The sequence below is a fragment of the Camelus ferus genome, chromosome 10, assembly GCF_009834535.1.
Source record: "Camelus ferus isolate YT-003-E chromosome 10, BCGSAC_Cfer_1.0, whole genome shotgun sequence".
Lineage (NCBI taxonomy): Eukaryota > Metazoa > Chordata > Mammalia > Artiodactyla > Camelidae > Camelus > Camelus ferus.
Window position 1 is genome coordinate 49,999,805 of NC_045705.1, and position 13,102 is coordinate 50,012,906.

Sequence of the window (13,102 nt, forward strand, 5' to 3'; positions counted from 1 at the left end):
AAGTTGCAGCAAATTGTAAACCTAATGCAAATGGCCTTTCCTCATTTATTGTAACAGTTAGGACTGAATTTCTCTATAAAGGTTAAGTACTGCCAGCAATTACACCGAAGGAGTGATGTCTTCTATCATATTCATAGAAGAGTTCAATTTTAATTCCGTAAATCTTAATCAAATAAACTAATATCTAATCTTGGAGTAACTGTTTCTAAATTTGCACATACTAGCCACCACACTCTAATATACGCAAATCAAGATCTCTTTATTTGGGGATTCAAGACAGAAGGGCCCATCACTGAAAGCATTTATTAAATTCATCCCTCGTGTAAAATGGAAAATTTCAGAAGCAAAAACAAAGACAACTTTAAACACTTTCCATTCTACGTCATATTCAAACATGCTAATTATAAGAAATATTATTATCATTAAAAACCAACTTTAGAAGCACTGAAAATGATTTTTTTTTTAAATAGCCTTAAATTTCTGACCAATTTTACTTAATTTGGGTAGAACAGCCTCTTTTTATATCCTTCACAACAGTGGCTCTCAAACCTTTTGATCTTGGGAACCCTTCCTACTCATAAGATTTATTGAGGATCTCAAATAGCTTTTGTTTCTATAGGTTATAGCTATCTGTATTTTCTGTACTGAAAATTTAAACTGAGAAGATTTTAAAATATGTATTACCTAATTTAAAAATACGTTAACATACATCTGTTTTTTAATTAGACACACCTATATTTTCAAAAACAAAACAAAAAAATTAGTGAGAAGGGCAGCACTGCTTTACACTTAACAAATCTATTCACACGGCTGGCTCAGTGGAAAACGCTTGGACTCTCATATCTGCTTCTGCATTCAATATGGCATGATACGTATTCTGGTTGAAGTGCACGAAGAAAATCTAGCCTCACAGAAATACACAACTGGAAAAGGGCAGGCTGTTTTCATAGGCTCTTCCAATAACTGTGGTCATTTTTCTTTGACACTACACCAAAGCTGGACAAGTGGTAGTTTCGTAAAGGTTAGCTGCAGTGTGGAACCTGAAGCCCTATCAATGAACTTTTCATACTTTGTTACATTAGAATCTGTTGGTTTATCTTGCACAGTATTAAAACAAATCATATTTGTTAATATGACTGTGGATCTCACCAGAAAAATCTTTTAAGTACTGGGAAGCTGTCAAGTTTACCAAAGTGGATACAAGTCTTCTAAAATTCTTTTTTTTTCGCGGGGGGTGGTGGTAATTAGGTGTGTATGTATGTATGTATGTATTTTAGTGGAGGTGCTGGAGATTGAACCCAAGACCTTGTGCTTGCTAGGCATGCACTCTACCACTAGGCTATATATCCTCCCCCCAAAATTCTTATTTTCACTTGAAAGCTCAAATTTTATCTTTGGCAACAAATATTGTCACAGTTGTTTTCCTTATGGTGCAGGGAGACTCACTGCGTTCATTTTCAATGTGTACTCCAAGTTCAAGATGTAATACAACTCATAAAGGACATTCTTGGTGTGACTGATTCTTTTTTTAAAAAAACCTGTGCATACCAGCCTTCAGCAGTTTCACCCTATGTTGTCGGAACCATCACTGTATACATCAGCAAAATGCAAAAGGTAAATAACATCTCAGTGTCATGATGAAAACAGTTTTGACCTTGTTGGCCCACAGAAAGGATACTGGGGAACCCCTAGGGGTCTACGGGCCGCACTTTGAAAACTGTTGTGTTACCGTGTAACAAATGACCCCCAACCACTGTTCAAACCACTAGGTGGCAGCCACCAATTTAGAAAAAGGAAGAGATTGTTACCACTCTTTCAGGCTGTCCACATGTATTACTGGTCCTGAGAACATTAACATAAGTAGAAGGCTACTTCCACAATCCAAATTCGTTATGGAAGCTTAAAAAAATGAAATCTAGTTATCATGCAATGATCAGGAAAAAAAAAAAACTAAACAAACTGAGTTTAATATGTAAATTTCCTCCCAAGGCATTTTAAACATGAATTTTTCCTTAGTTCATCCGTTTGCTGCCCCATTTGTTGAGCTTTCCTGGGTGAGGCACTTGCTTAGTTCTGGAGATAGGCAGAGTGACTGACAGACCCTATAGCAGGGTCCACAGGGCATGAAGCAGCCAGGAAACAGAATAGAGGCACTTTAGTCAAACAGGTCTGATTTCAAGCCCCAGGGCCCCACCCTATGCCGCCTGTCCTCTGTGACGTCTGAGTCTCTGTTTTCTTAGTTGGATATGAGGCAAATTCCACTTAACACTGGGAGGACTGGATAAAATGCATGAGAATCACGATGCAGCTCCCAGCCCACAGCAGGCATTCGATCAGTGGTCGCCACTATTATGAATAAGGTTCCTGGAAGTAGCCGAGTATAGAGAGGAGTGGGACACACGTCCAAATAATCATGACACAGCAGCATGGGAGCTGAGTAACTACAAAAGGCGATGGGACTAAAAGAAAAAAATCAATGGTCTGTTTAACTGAGGAAGGTGCTATAATAAAAGAGCCACCATCTCACAGAAAGGAGGACCTGACCTGGGGGGAGAGGAGGAGAAGAGGGGAGAAGTCAGGGTAGGGGGCACAGCTCAGTGGTAGCGAGCATGCTCAGCACGCACGAGGTCCTGGGTTCAATCCCCAGTACCTCCACTAACACGCACACACACAAATAAGAAAATTTCTGTAAATTGCCTAAACAAGAATACAAATAAAGAATATTTTTAAAAGGGGGACAGAGAGGGGCATAGCTCAGTGGCAGAGCACATGCTTAGCATGCACGTGGTCCTGGGTTCAATTTCCAGTAGCTCCATTAAAAAAATAAAAGGAAGGAAGGAAGGAAGAAACGAAAAGAAAAAGAAAAAAGGAAAGGAAAGAAAAGAGGGGAAAGTGCACCCAGAAGTAGACAAAGGCTGGCACAGGACACACAGCAGGGAAAATGCCAGGAACCAGCTGGAGCTAGGCCTTTAACGCCATGCTAAGAAGCATTTGAAACCACTTTCTTTTTATTCTCATAGAGACTGAGGAGTTATAAACTCTCAGTGCCAGCAGTCACCTGGTCTAAGCCCCCAAGACACGCGCATTAGCCTTCTGCCTGCTGGAACACCCCTGACCTGACAGCAACCCCCTGGCCCGAGCTTGACAAGTGAAGAAAGGATGGCAAGGCTCTTCTCAGAGGCCAGGGGACACGAGCAGACCCCCGCAGCTGCGGGAATGTGCCCTTGGTGTTTTAGAGCACCAATGAGGCACTTACTGGGCAAAGCCATTTTGTATTCTCTCTGACACTTGTAAAATCTTGAAACTCATCCCTATCTCCATCTAAGCCCCTTCTGTGCCTCAGGTCCTACGCTCCAGTGGAATTTACAGGTTGCTTCGCTTAACGGAGTGAGAACAAACAGAAAGAGGGTCTAGTGCCCCAAGTCTGCCATTACGACTCAAGCCATCTGCAAAGTCTCTTGTCATTGCATGAGCGAGCCCTGAAGCCCGAGGGGCCGCCTGTCTCTCTTTGGCAGGGACAGCAAATGCCGCCTGGGTCACCATGTGGATGGGCCGCGATGCCAGCATGGGGCTGGCCCATGGGTGTGAGTCTGTGGTCCCTTGGCGAGCCTGCAGATCAGTCAGCGCGAGTCCACAGCCACCGTGCTGCTCTGCCTCACGCAGTGGGACTCAACCATTTAGACAAAAACAACTGAAATCACCAAAAGGTCTTACTCACCCAGAATTTTACGAGGAAGAAGGCATTTTGAGGGCCCTTTCCAAACAGTTCCTTTAAGCCACCTTTCTTTTCAGGAAACTTGTCATAAATCTGACGAATGTCCACTGATTCGAGCAATGGGTCACTGTAAGAATGGTTGGCATGCCCGATGTGCACGAAGAGGTGTTTGTTGTACTGCAAGAAACCAACAGAAACATTCCCATCACAAACTCTTTAATCAACCTGGGACACGTCCATGTTGAGCTGGATGGAAGGTGGTAGTCTCGAAATCCTGGAATTCCACCTTGAATAGCCTCTAGGTCTGTGCCTCAGAAGAGATGAAGATATTAAGAAAAGCCATTACAGCTCAGGATTAAAACAATCACCGTCTATTACTGACAAAGGCATATATTTTTTCCCAAATGCTTGAAAAAGGCTTTTTGTAGAGACAGTAGGAAACAACAGGTTAAGTTACCCAGCTACCAAACCAAGAAGCAATTCTGTGACCCAGTTTCACCCGACTCAACTGACAACGACAGTGACACCCTGTGGAGCCCGTTATTTACCGTGTAAGCCCAACAAGAAGTAGGGGCGTGGCCAGCTAACGCCATCACCCAGAATGCACTTGTCACTCCAGCTCCCGTAGCAACAGCATGAACACAGTGCTGTGAGCAATGGTTACCTACCTACCTCTTCCAGCACAATGAGAACTGAGTGCCTTTTTCATGAACCCCCTTAGTAACCAAGCTAAAACTTCTCCATAAGGGCTAGTCAGTATGTGGTTGTCAGTGCCAAGTTAGGGTTAAGGGTACAGATCATGGAGAGGATTCATGGTACAGTGCTATACGGGACTGGCGGAAAAGAAAAAAAAAAAAAGAATACCAGTCACTCATTCACACAAAAGTTAACTTTTAACTTCTGAAGGAAATTCTTTCTTCTCTTTGCTTTGGTACAAGATGTGGTAACTGGACCACAAAGGAGTGGGTCTAACCGGTGGTTCTCAGCCAGGCTGCAGCACAGGCACCACAGAGCATTTCACTCACCGCTGCCTGGGCCCCGCTCCGGCCAAAGCGGCATCTCTGAGTATGAGGCCGGGCATCGGTAATTCTTAAGGCTCCTCAGATGAATTCCAGTATGCAGCCAAGCTGAAGAACCACTGGCCTAGATGCTGTCCCCAGGACCCCATGCGCCTGCCTCTCCTGCTGGAAGGGCAGTAGCACCAACCTAACATGAGACTGACAGAGACGTCTGGGGTGCGGGGGCTTCAGGGAGCTCAGCACCCGGCAGGGGCCACAGGAGAAAGCTCATGTCACCATGCACTCAGGAGGCTTTTTCATGTTTCAAGTTTACATTGGCACTTCTCCAGCTAGAGGCTTTCCAAGTACTAGTCCCACAGGGAATGAGAAATCCCAAATAAAAGAAGGCTGCTTCAAGCTGCCCACCAGCAGTATTGTGCACTGGTTAAGACAGGGAGTCTGGACTCAGCCTGCTCCAGCACAAAACTGTGCCCACTGCAAATGAACCCTGACATTGGGTAAGTGTCCCCAGTCTCTAACATGGGGACAGTGATGGCATTTACCTCCTAGGGCTTCTATAGGGTTTAAATGAGACACTGCATGTTACGAGCTCCCTGGTGCTCCTACGTTCAACAAAGAGTAGACACTTAAACATTAGCTACTATTATTTCTTATAAAACTCTTCTTCTCTGAGGTTCACAGTGAATGTTAGCATGTTAAAAGCATTGCAGTAGAGAAACATTATCTAACTCTGTATAACCCAAACTTTCTTGAACTCATTTGGTCACAAAACCCTGCAAATAAGTGCTGGTTTATGACCATGACCTGCTCTCCGGTCACAATGCTGAAGGGCAGGCGGCCCAGTACCTCACCCGACGCCAGCACTGCACACACAAGGAGTGTGGCCGTGGTCCAGCTTCCCGGAGACGGTGAAGCCCTCTCCTACTCAACATCAGAGCGGTCTCTTACTAAGACTTCAAAACTCCTCAAAGGTATCAGGTGAAATGAAAAAGAGGAACTTGGAGCTCTGACAAGGACCCAGCCCCTGTTCCCACCGCCTGGTGGACTTCAGGGCGGACTGAGACCAGGGCACGGTGAGGACAGAGTACGCTGTGCTGGAAGGGAATTTTTAAAACAAAGTTGAAAGCTGCTGCCATGTGAGGGAGGGGAGGTTTTAGGGTTGGGTGGAGCACCTCTGATCTTTTGGTAAATTTTCTCAAATGCTGTCACATCACCTTTTCAATCAGAAGCAAACCAAAGCCCACAGAAATGCATGAGGCACTGCTGTGACGCAGCGTCCAGTCTCACAAGCGGGTAAAAGGAGAGCAAACAACCTGGGTGAGGCGGGGGGCACAGACACGGGGCACTCGAAGGTGAGGCGGTGAGCGAGGAGGCTGTGCCTCGGATCTGGCCCGCTGTTCGCCCTCTAGCTACCCACCAGGGCGGCACAGAGGGCAAAAGCCATCACTCTTTCATTATCCAGACGACTGGCCGTCTGCACGCCCGTCCATCCAACCCTTATTACTAACCTCTGCTTGCAGCAAGCTCCGGCCCTACGCGGCTCTGGGAGGTACCGTTTCTGTCATTTCTCATGCCGCTGGCAGGCAGTGAGTTTATGGGAAAGAATGGAATACAAGCAGAGCGTTGGGGGCACCTGTGAATAGAATCTGAGTCTCTCTGCTGAGCCCCCCTGCTCCCAGTTCTCCTGCCTTGCCAGCCCCCACGGGCTGGGGCTGAGCTGGGGTGAAGTTCAGAGCATTAGAATTTGGGGAACCCAGACCGGACCTTCACGTGTCAAGAGATCAGGAAGGTGCATGGGGGGTAAAATTTACCCCCAAGGGGGACCATGTATGTATAGCTGAAAACCGAGGTGCTGAGTGCAAAGCACTCTGGAGACAGACAAGAGCCTGAAATCTCAGTTTTCTCATGTGTACAATGGGGAACGACGACTGAAACACAGGACAGGTTAGAAGATTAAAGGAAACAGTGTGCAGAGGGGGCCTGGCATGGGCCCAGCATACAAGGAGTGCTCGACAAATCATAGCTGCTAAGATTACTATTGTGGTTTACTATTATGTGAGATAAACTAGACCCTGGGGTAGAAGCAAAAGGACTTTCCTGCTCCAGCTGTCCCTCCTGCCTAGCAAAGAGAAAAGAAACACAAGTAAGCCAAGAGCTGACAGCAAGCTGTGAAGCCGTGAGAAATGCCTGAAAGAAGAGAGAGACCTGGGTCCATTCAGCGGGCGTGCTTTCTACACGTGGGACCTCAGGTAATCCTTGCCTCACAGCGACACTGCAGGTGGATTTTACTGAAATCACTTTTATAGATGAGGAAACAGAAGCAAAGAGATGAAGAGACTTGCCTGAGGTCACACCTCCAGGAACAGTCCTGGAGTTAAGAATAAAACTTGGATCTGTCAACGCCACAGCCCCAGCGTTTGCTGCAAACATCAACCAGGCTGTTACTCCAAAAGAAAACATATAAATGCCTCGATCCTTCTAACTCGGATCTACTTTTCCTGAAAGGTGATTTGAGAAAGAAAGAAAAAAGATGAAGTGTTTTCAAAATTCTGAGAAGTGAAATTAGAGTTCGGGAAAACATAATGATTCACAGACGCCATCAGACAGTGTCTTCAAAGATTTCTATTTTGAGGAAGTTACCTTTGTGCCCAAGTGGCTGAAGTGAACTGAGAACAGGCAGGCTGTGTTTGCCAAAGGAAATCGGGCACTGCCTCTCCAAGGCTGGTGACTTGAAACCAAGCTCTGACTGCTGGCATCTGAGTGGCTTCACTCCTGCCAAGAGGTGACTTTGTTTCTAAGAATACAGAGGACTAAAGAAGGCGTCCTGGAGGCCACAGCAGTGGGACAGACAGACCTCCCCTTCTCCTTACTCCAACCTGAGTAGGTCAGGAGCCCCTCTGCCCCCAAATCCAGAAGGCCGAAAAGAAGAAGTCTACATGACATGTTTGGGTCTGAGTTTTAAGGAAATCAAAACTCTAAAAACCATCTGGTGAGGCTCTACTTCCCATCCTGCAGTTCCCCTTGTAAGGAAGAAGGCTAGGGTGGGGACCTTCCTTTCCTGACTCCTTCCCAAGTAAATCCCATTTTCTTTCCAGCAGTGGTGGCTTCCCCAAAAACCAAACTTCAGGTCAGTGTAGTGCAGCAAAACTAAAGGTGGAATGGTGAAACCAAAAAAGGGCAATTCTAGTCTATAGGGCAGAAAACACCTATTTGCAAAAACAGCAACCAATAACAACAACCAAAAACCCCCAGTATTGGGGCACTAATAAGCAGAAACAGGGTGAATGTCAGTGAGCCACGCATACCAAGGCTTGAGACTACACTTCCTTGACATCCAAAACAGAGGTGAACACTGGCTTGTTCAATTATAAGAACATCTCCTAGGCACTCAGTAGATACGCTGATTATCAACATACCAAGGACAAGAGAAAAGGTACTCGCTCTGAATACTTCTTTTATGGATTTCAGTAGAACAAACCAGCACACCTAAGGTCCATTATATTCCAGGCACTGTGCTGGGCACAGGGAATTCATTAGCTAACAGTGCGAAGTCTGTCTCTTTATCGAACCTACTGAGTGACTACAGAGCCAGCTTATTGCCTCTACAGTCAGAATCATGCGCTACCCCTTAAATAAATGTTCTCAAAGATTCCTATAGCGAAGACTGAGGTTAAGGACAGTCAACATCCCCTCTCCTGCACATCACATGACTTAAACCAGCATTTACCTGCTCTTTTTATATGGATGACCATATGCGTATTCTCCAGCACTAAACATACAGTGTTATTCATCAGCAGTGAGAACATATGCGGAATTCACTTTGAAAATGTGAACAAAGTTTCACAAGCCTAAGGTAAAAACTGATGAAAACCAAGTTATCCATCACATGGGAGAACAGAATACACTCTCAGACTTCTACGGTTCCAGAAGACTGGCCTTCCTTTGCAGGTAGCATAGGAGGAGATGTTCCTATGAAATGAGGGAGTGAGTCAAAAAAGAGCAAGATGACGCCCTAACCCAGAAGAGAGGTTAAAGGAGCACGCCAGCCGACAGCCGGGCTGCTAACCTGGACAGCAGCCCGTCTGGAGTGGAAGAGGAGCTAGAGGGCTCCTGGACGGATGTCGCCAAGGGGGTGCCAGACTAGAGAGGCTCCCTGACTTACCTGACCATCTGGGGAAGAGTGTGAGAATTCTGTCAGAAACGTGGAGGATGAATTTGTGGAGGTATGCAAAAACAGAACAAATAAAAAGAAGCAATGACAAACCTTGGGGAAAAAACAAGTTTTACAATCAAGAAAATGGTTCTAATATATCACACGTTAACCAATCTGTTAACATTTTGTACACAGGTTTGTAATGTAAATACTGAGTGTTAACTGAACCAAAAATTGTGATACAACTATATTGGAGGGTTGGAAGGGCTGAGGCAGGGAACACACGTGCTAAATTTACAGAGCTAAGCCCTGGTCTTCCATGGTAAGAAGTCAACAGATACTGCCTAAAATCCATAGATTGGATACACAGTGCAAGTGTGTTTAGCAATACAGAGGTAATACACAAAGCCAGGGCTAGAAGGCTGGAAGGAGCTGCCCCTAAGGAGTAGGACTGAGGGGTGGGGGATGGGGGTGGGAGAGGAGACAGGGGACAGCTGCTTTTCCTTATAGGTCATGCATGGGGTTTGAGTTGGCTTATGCATGAAGAACATCTATTACTTTATTAAATTAAAACAAGCAGCCAATCAAACAGTATCTTGAACCATCATGGAGCTTTGTGAGGAAAGCAAAGAACTATAAAGGGAAACAAAAATGTGAAGAGCCGTGCTGCAGGATGTTTATTCTAGCCGGCCGCAAGTCCCCTGGACGCGAAAGGAACTTGGTCAGATCACAGAGCCTTCCTACGGCTCAAATACTCAGGACAACCGGCAGGCACTTGGACCCTTGTCTGCCTGTGGGGTTCACCAAAAGACTGATGTTGCACCAGCAAAATCCTACCTGGATTGCGACGTCCCACAACTCGGCAGCCCCTGACACAATCTTAATACACAGATCCCTAATGCCACTTGGGGAAATGCTCATTTTCTCTTTTTATTGCTATAATCCCTCCAGTTACTTTTCACAGCAATGGTAAACAGTGATAAAGGTAAATGTAACCCTAAAAACTCCACAAGGGACTTGCAAAGGGTCACTTAGCTATCCTGGGGGATTAACAAAGGACTCTCCTCCCCCAAAGCTGTTCTCAGAGGTCACTTTCCTTCCTGGTCTCTGGCCCTCCTTCTCTCCGCTGCTCAGGGAGCTGCAGGGAGGAGGGCTGAGCCCCGGGCTCTGGATTCAGACAGGGTCTGGGTCTGAATCCTGGCGCCGGCACCACTTCCTAGCTGAGTCATCTGGGAGGGGCGCTTTCAGCTCTCCCTGCTGCAGCTTCCACACCCAAAATGCATGGATAATAACGTACCTACCTTGAAGTGACATGAGGCTTAATGAGGTAACACACGGAAAATACACAATGCTGTGCCTAGCATGTAATGTGTTGTTATTATAATTGCTGTTGCTATTGCTATTTCCCCCAATAATCATGTTTCTGTACTTGGGGGTGTGCGTGAGATAACTTGAAATTATGGCTGTTCCTCTGACAGCAACAAAATGGCAATACTAAAATTTAAAGCAGAAATTAAGAGAGGAAAGTTTCAGGCATAGTAAGCTGATTCCTACTGTCCTGACACTGCCATGAGGTACTGCACAGGGTGGCTGAGGTGGGGCAGATGTGCACACAAAGCCTTGAGGGATCTGGCCCCTGAATTTCCCCCAGGCATGGCACTGAGGAATGCTAAGTCTGCCCTCACCAGCAGAGCTAGGGCAGCCTGGGAGGTTGCCCATTACTGCAGATGAGACAAACCAGAACAAACAACTCCCAAAGTTGACACTGGGGTTTAATTTTCTTTCCTTTTTTTAAAAAAAAGGGCTTCTAACATTCTATTCTAGAGCCCTCTGGTGAGGCAGTTCACTTTTTATGGAAAAGGAAGGGGAAGCCCTACGAGTCTGCTGGTTCCTGGCATCTGAGCCGCTCCCCTCAAACGACCCAGTCCTGCACTACACTGTTTGACCTGAAGATGGCGGCCTTTCCCTAAACTTGTTCCAAAAATTCCAAATATTTGAAGAATGCAGTAAAACCTTGAAAAATGACTGCTGTCAAATAATACCAGGAGAAAAATTATAATCCACTTAGGAATTTAAAGAAACCAAGGCAAATAACTCATGTCAAGGGATGCTAATGTACAAGCTGAAACAGAACAAGGACAAATCACCTACACGGCTTCCTGTTATGTTCCTGCCTGGATGCTCTGTCCAGACACCCCCAGTGCAGCCTGGGCAGCCTCTGACGGCCCCGGGGCCCTGCAGGGAGGGACAGGGAGTGGTGCAGGACTAGGCCAAGGGAAGGGACCAGCATATTCAGCCCACTGGAGAGGGGCTTGCCTGGGCTCATGATCTAGTGTCTCTCTTCTCAGCTAACTGCTCAGAGGCCCCTGCCCTGTTCTGGCTACTTGGCTCCCAGGTGCTGCCACCTCCGTTCCCTGAAACAAGCAAAAAGGAGCAAATCAGTCCTTCCTTCCTAGACCTCAAACAGGATACGCCACCCTCACCCCCACCTCCCATTTCTAACACCTGTCTCCATAAAGGGGTTGCTGTTTTCTTGGAAAGAAGGGTGTCTTCTTCATGGAAGCACAGTTGTTAAGTCCCCTGGCTGAGTACAGGGACAGCCACCAGGAAGGCAGGCAGGTGGGGGGCTGACCTGCCAAGGAAAGCAGATGGAGCCTGGCTGGGCCTCTGTGAAATGTCTATAAAATCTAGCTTTCCAGATGCTTTCAATTGCCTCATCCCCAAATGGTCATGAAGAAAGAGGGTGAGTGTGCAGAACAGCTCAGATGTGGAGGGCAAACTACCCACTGCTGCTGCTGCTGCAGCAGGAGGGTGCGGCTGGGTGGGCCAGCTGACAGGACAGCTCGGCAGGCATGCAGGGCAGGGAGGGACGGGCCACACCACACCACAGGGAGCCGTCACCTCCAGCACTGGAGGACATTCCATCTCCCGGGGCCTCCTGTAAGACCACACATGGTACAATACATGAGAAAAACCTGGGAGAAGCATAATCACTGGGCACAGCCAACCATCAGACCCGCTGCAGCCTTCCTTGGAGAACCTGCAAGGCCAAAGGTGCTTTCTGACCCTTTATTCAAAGCACGTGGTGCACACATTAACCACAAATGGGTTCGAATCCAAGCTCTGCTGTTTCTGAGCTGTGCAGCCTGAGGCAAGTTGTTTAACCTTTCTGGGCCTTGGTGCCCTCAACTGAACACAGAGATGACCCAGCCAGCTCATCTCAGGGGTTAATGTGAAGGTCACATGAAACAGTAAACATGACAGTTCCGTGTGACCTTAGGGAGCCGCACAGACGCTAGTGTGCAAGTTAACTATTAATGAGATCTACACATAAGTCATGAACTAGGGGAGAGAAAGAGCCTCTTTCTGAAGGACCAGCAACCAGGACTGCCTGAACAGCCATTTCCCATGAATATGTGGCCCCACTCCGAGACCCAGTGAATGCCCCACAGGACTGCAGGGCTTGGACGCTTCTCCAGAGAAAACTTGCCCTTCTCCACTCTGTCCAGGATATAGGTGAGGAACCTCCAGCAATCTGGAATTGAAGCCTTGCTTCTGACCTTATTTCTCCAATCAAGTCCCCATACAAACCACCCAACCCTTCTTTTGCTGCAGACCTCATCAATGTCACATTTCCTTAAAGCTGCGCTGGTCATATTTTCCAAACCAAAGTCAGAATCTGTAATCTGATAAAGGAATCTACGGATTTAGACCTTTGAAAGAAGCTCTAAAACCATGAATATTAAATCATCCCTGGGTCCACATTTGACCAAATGCCTGTATGGAAAAGAATCAGGTTACCTGCAGAAAGTATTTGCAGCCCTTCAGTGCATGGGCTCCCTCATGCTGTGAAGACTGCTGACTCACTCCTCCACATCCGGAAAGTCCCCTGTTTTTATGCTGTTCCAGCCACTGAGCAATAAAGATTAAGGGCCGGGACACTCCGGGCAGCAAAACTCCTTGCCGTCTGGTTGAGGACCTGACATTTTCCATGCTTGGGCACCCTTTAGGAATTCTCTCCTTCCTCGGAGCCCAAATCAAGTGTCCTCACTCTCCTCTTTCTCCAAATGTCCCGATCACCTTCCTTCACTGGCTGCCCCAACATAAAGGGCCCTGCTACATCCAGCCATGCTCGGGGAGCTCAGACTTTGAAGGGCAGCCGTTCTCAAGTTTGAGGAATTTTTTTATTTCTTCTGTGCAATAATTTCGTCAATT

The 13,102-nt window shown here is 46.7% G+C and overlaps 1 protein-coding gene across 14 annotated transcripts in view; it reads right to left on the bottom strand.

Moving 5' to 3' along the window:
• The window catches only part of TEAD1 (TEA domain transcription factor 1), a 236,966-nt gene that overhangs the window by 26,476 nt on the left and 197,388 nt on the right, over nt 1-13,102 (bottom strand). For all 14 annotated transcript variants that reach the window (XM_032489002.1, XM_032489008.1, XM_032489005.1 and 11 more), the window contains one exon: nt 3,719-3,892. In XM_032489002.1, coding sequence (XP_032344893.1) covers nt 3,719-3,892 — 174 coding nt within the window. The remainder of the gene's footprint in view (nt 1-3,718; nt 3,893-13,102) is intronic.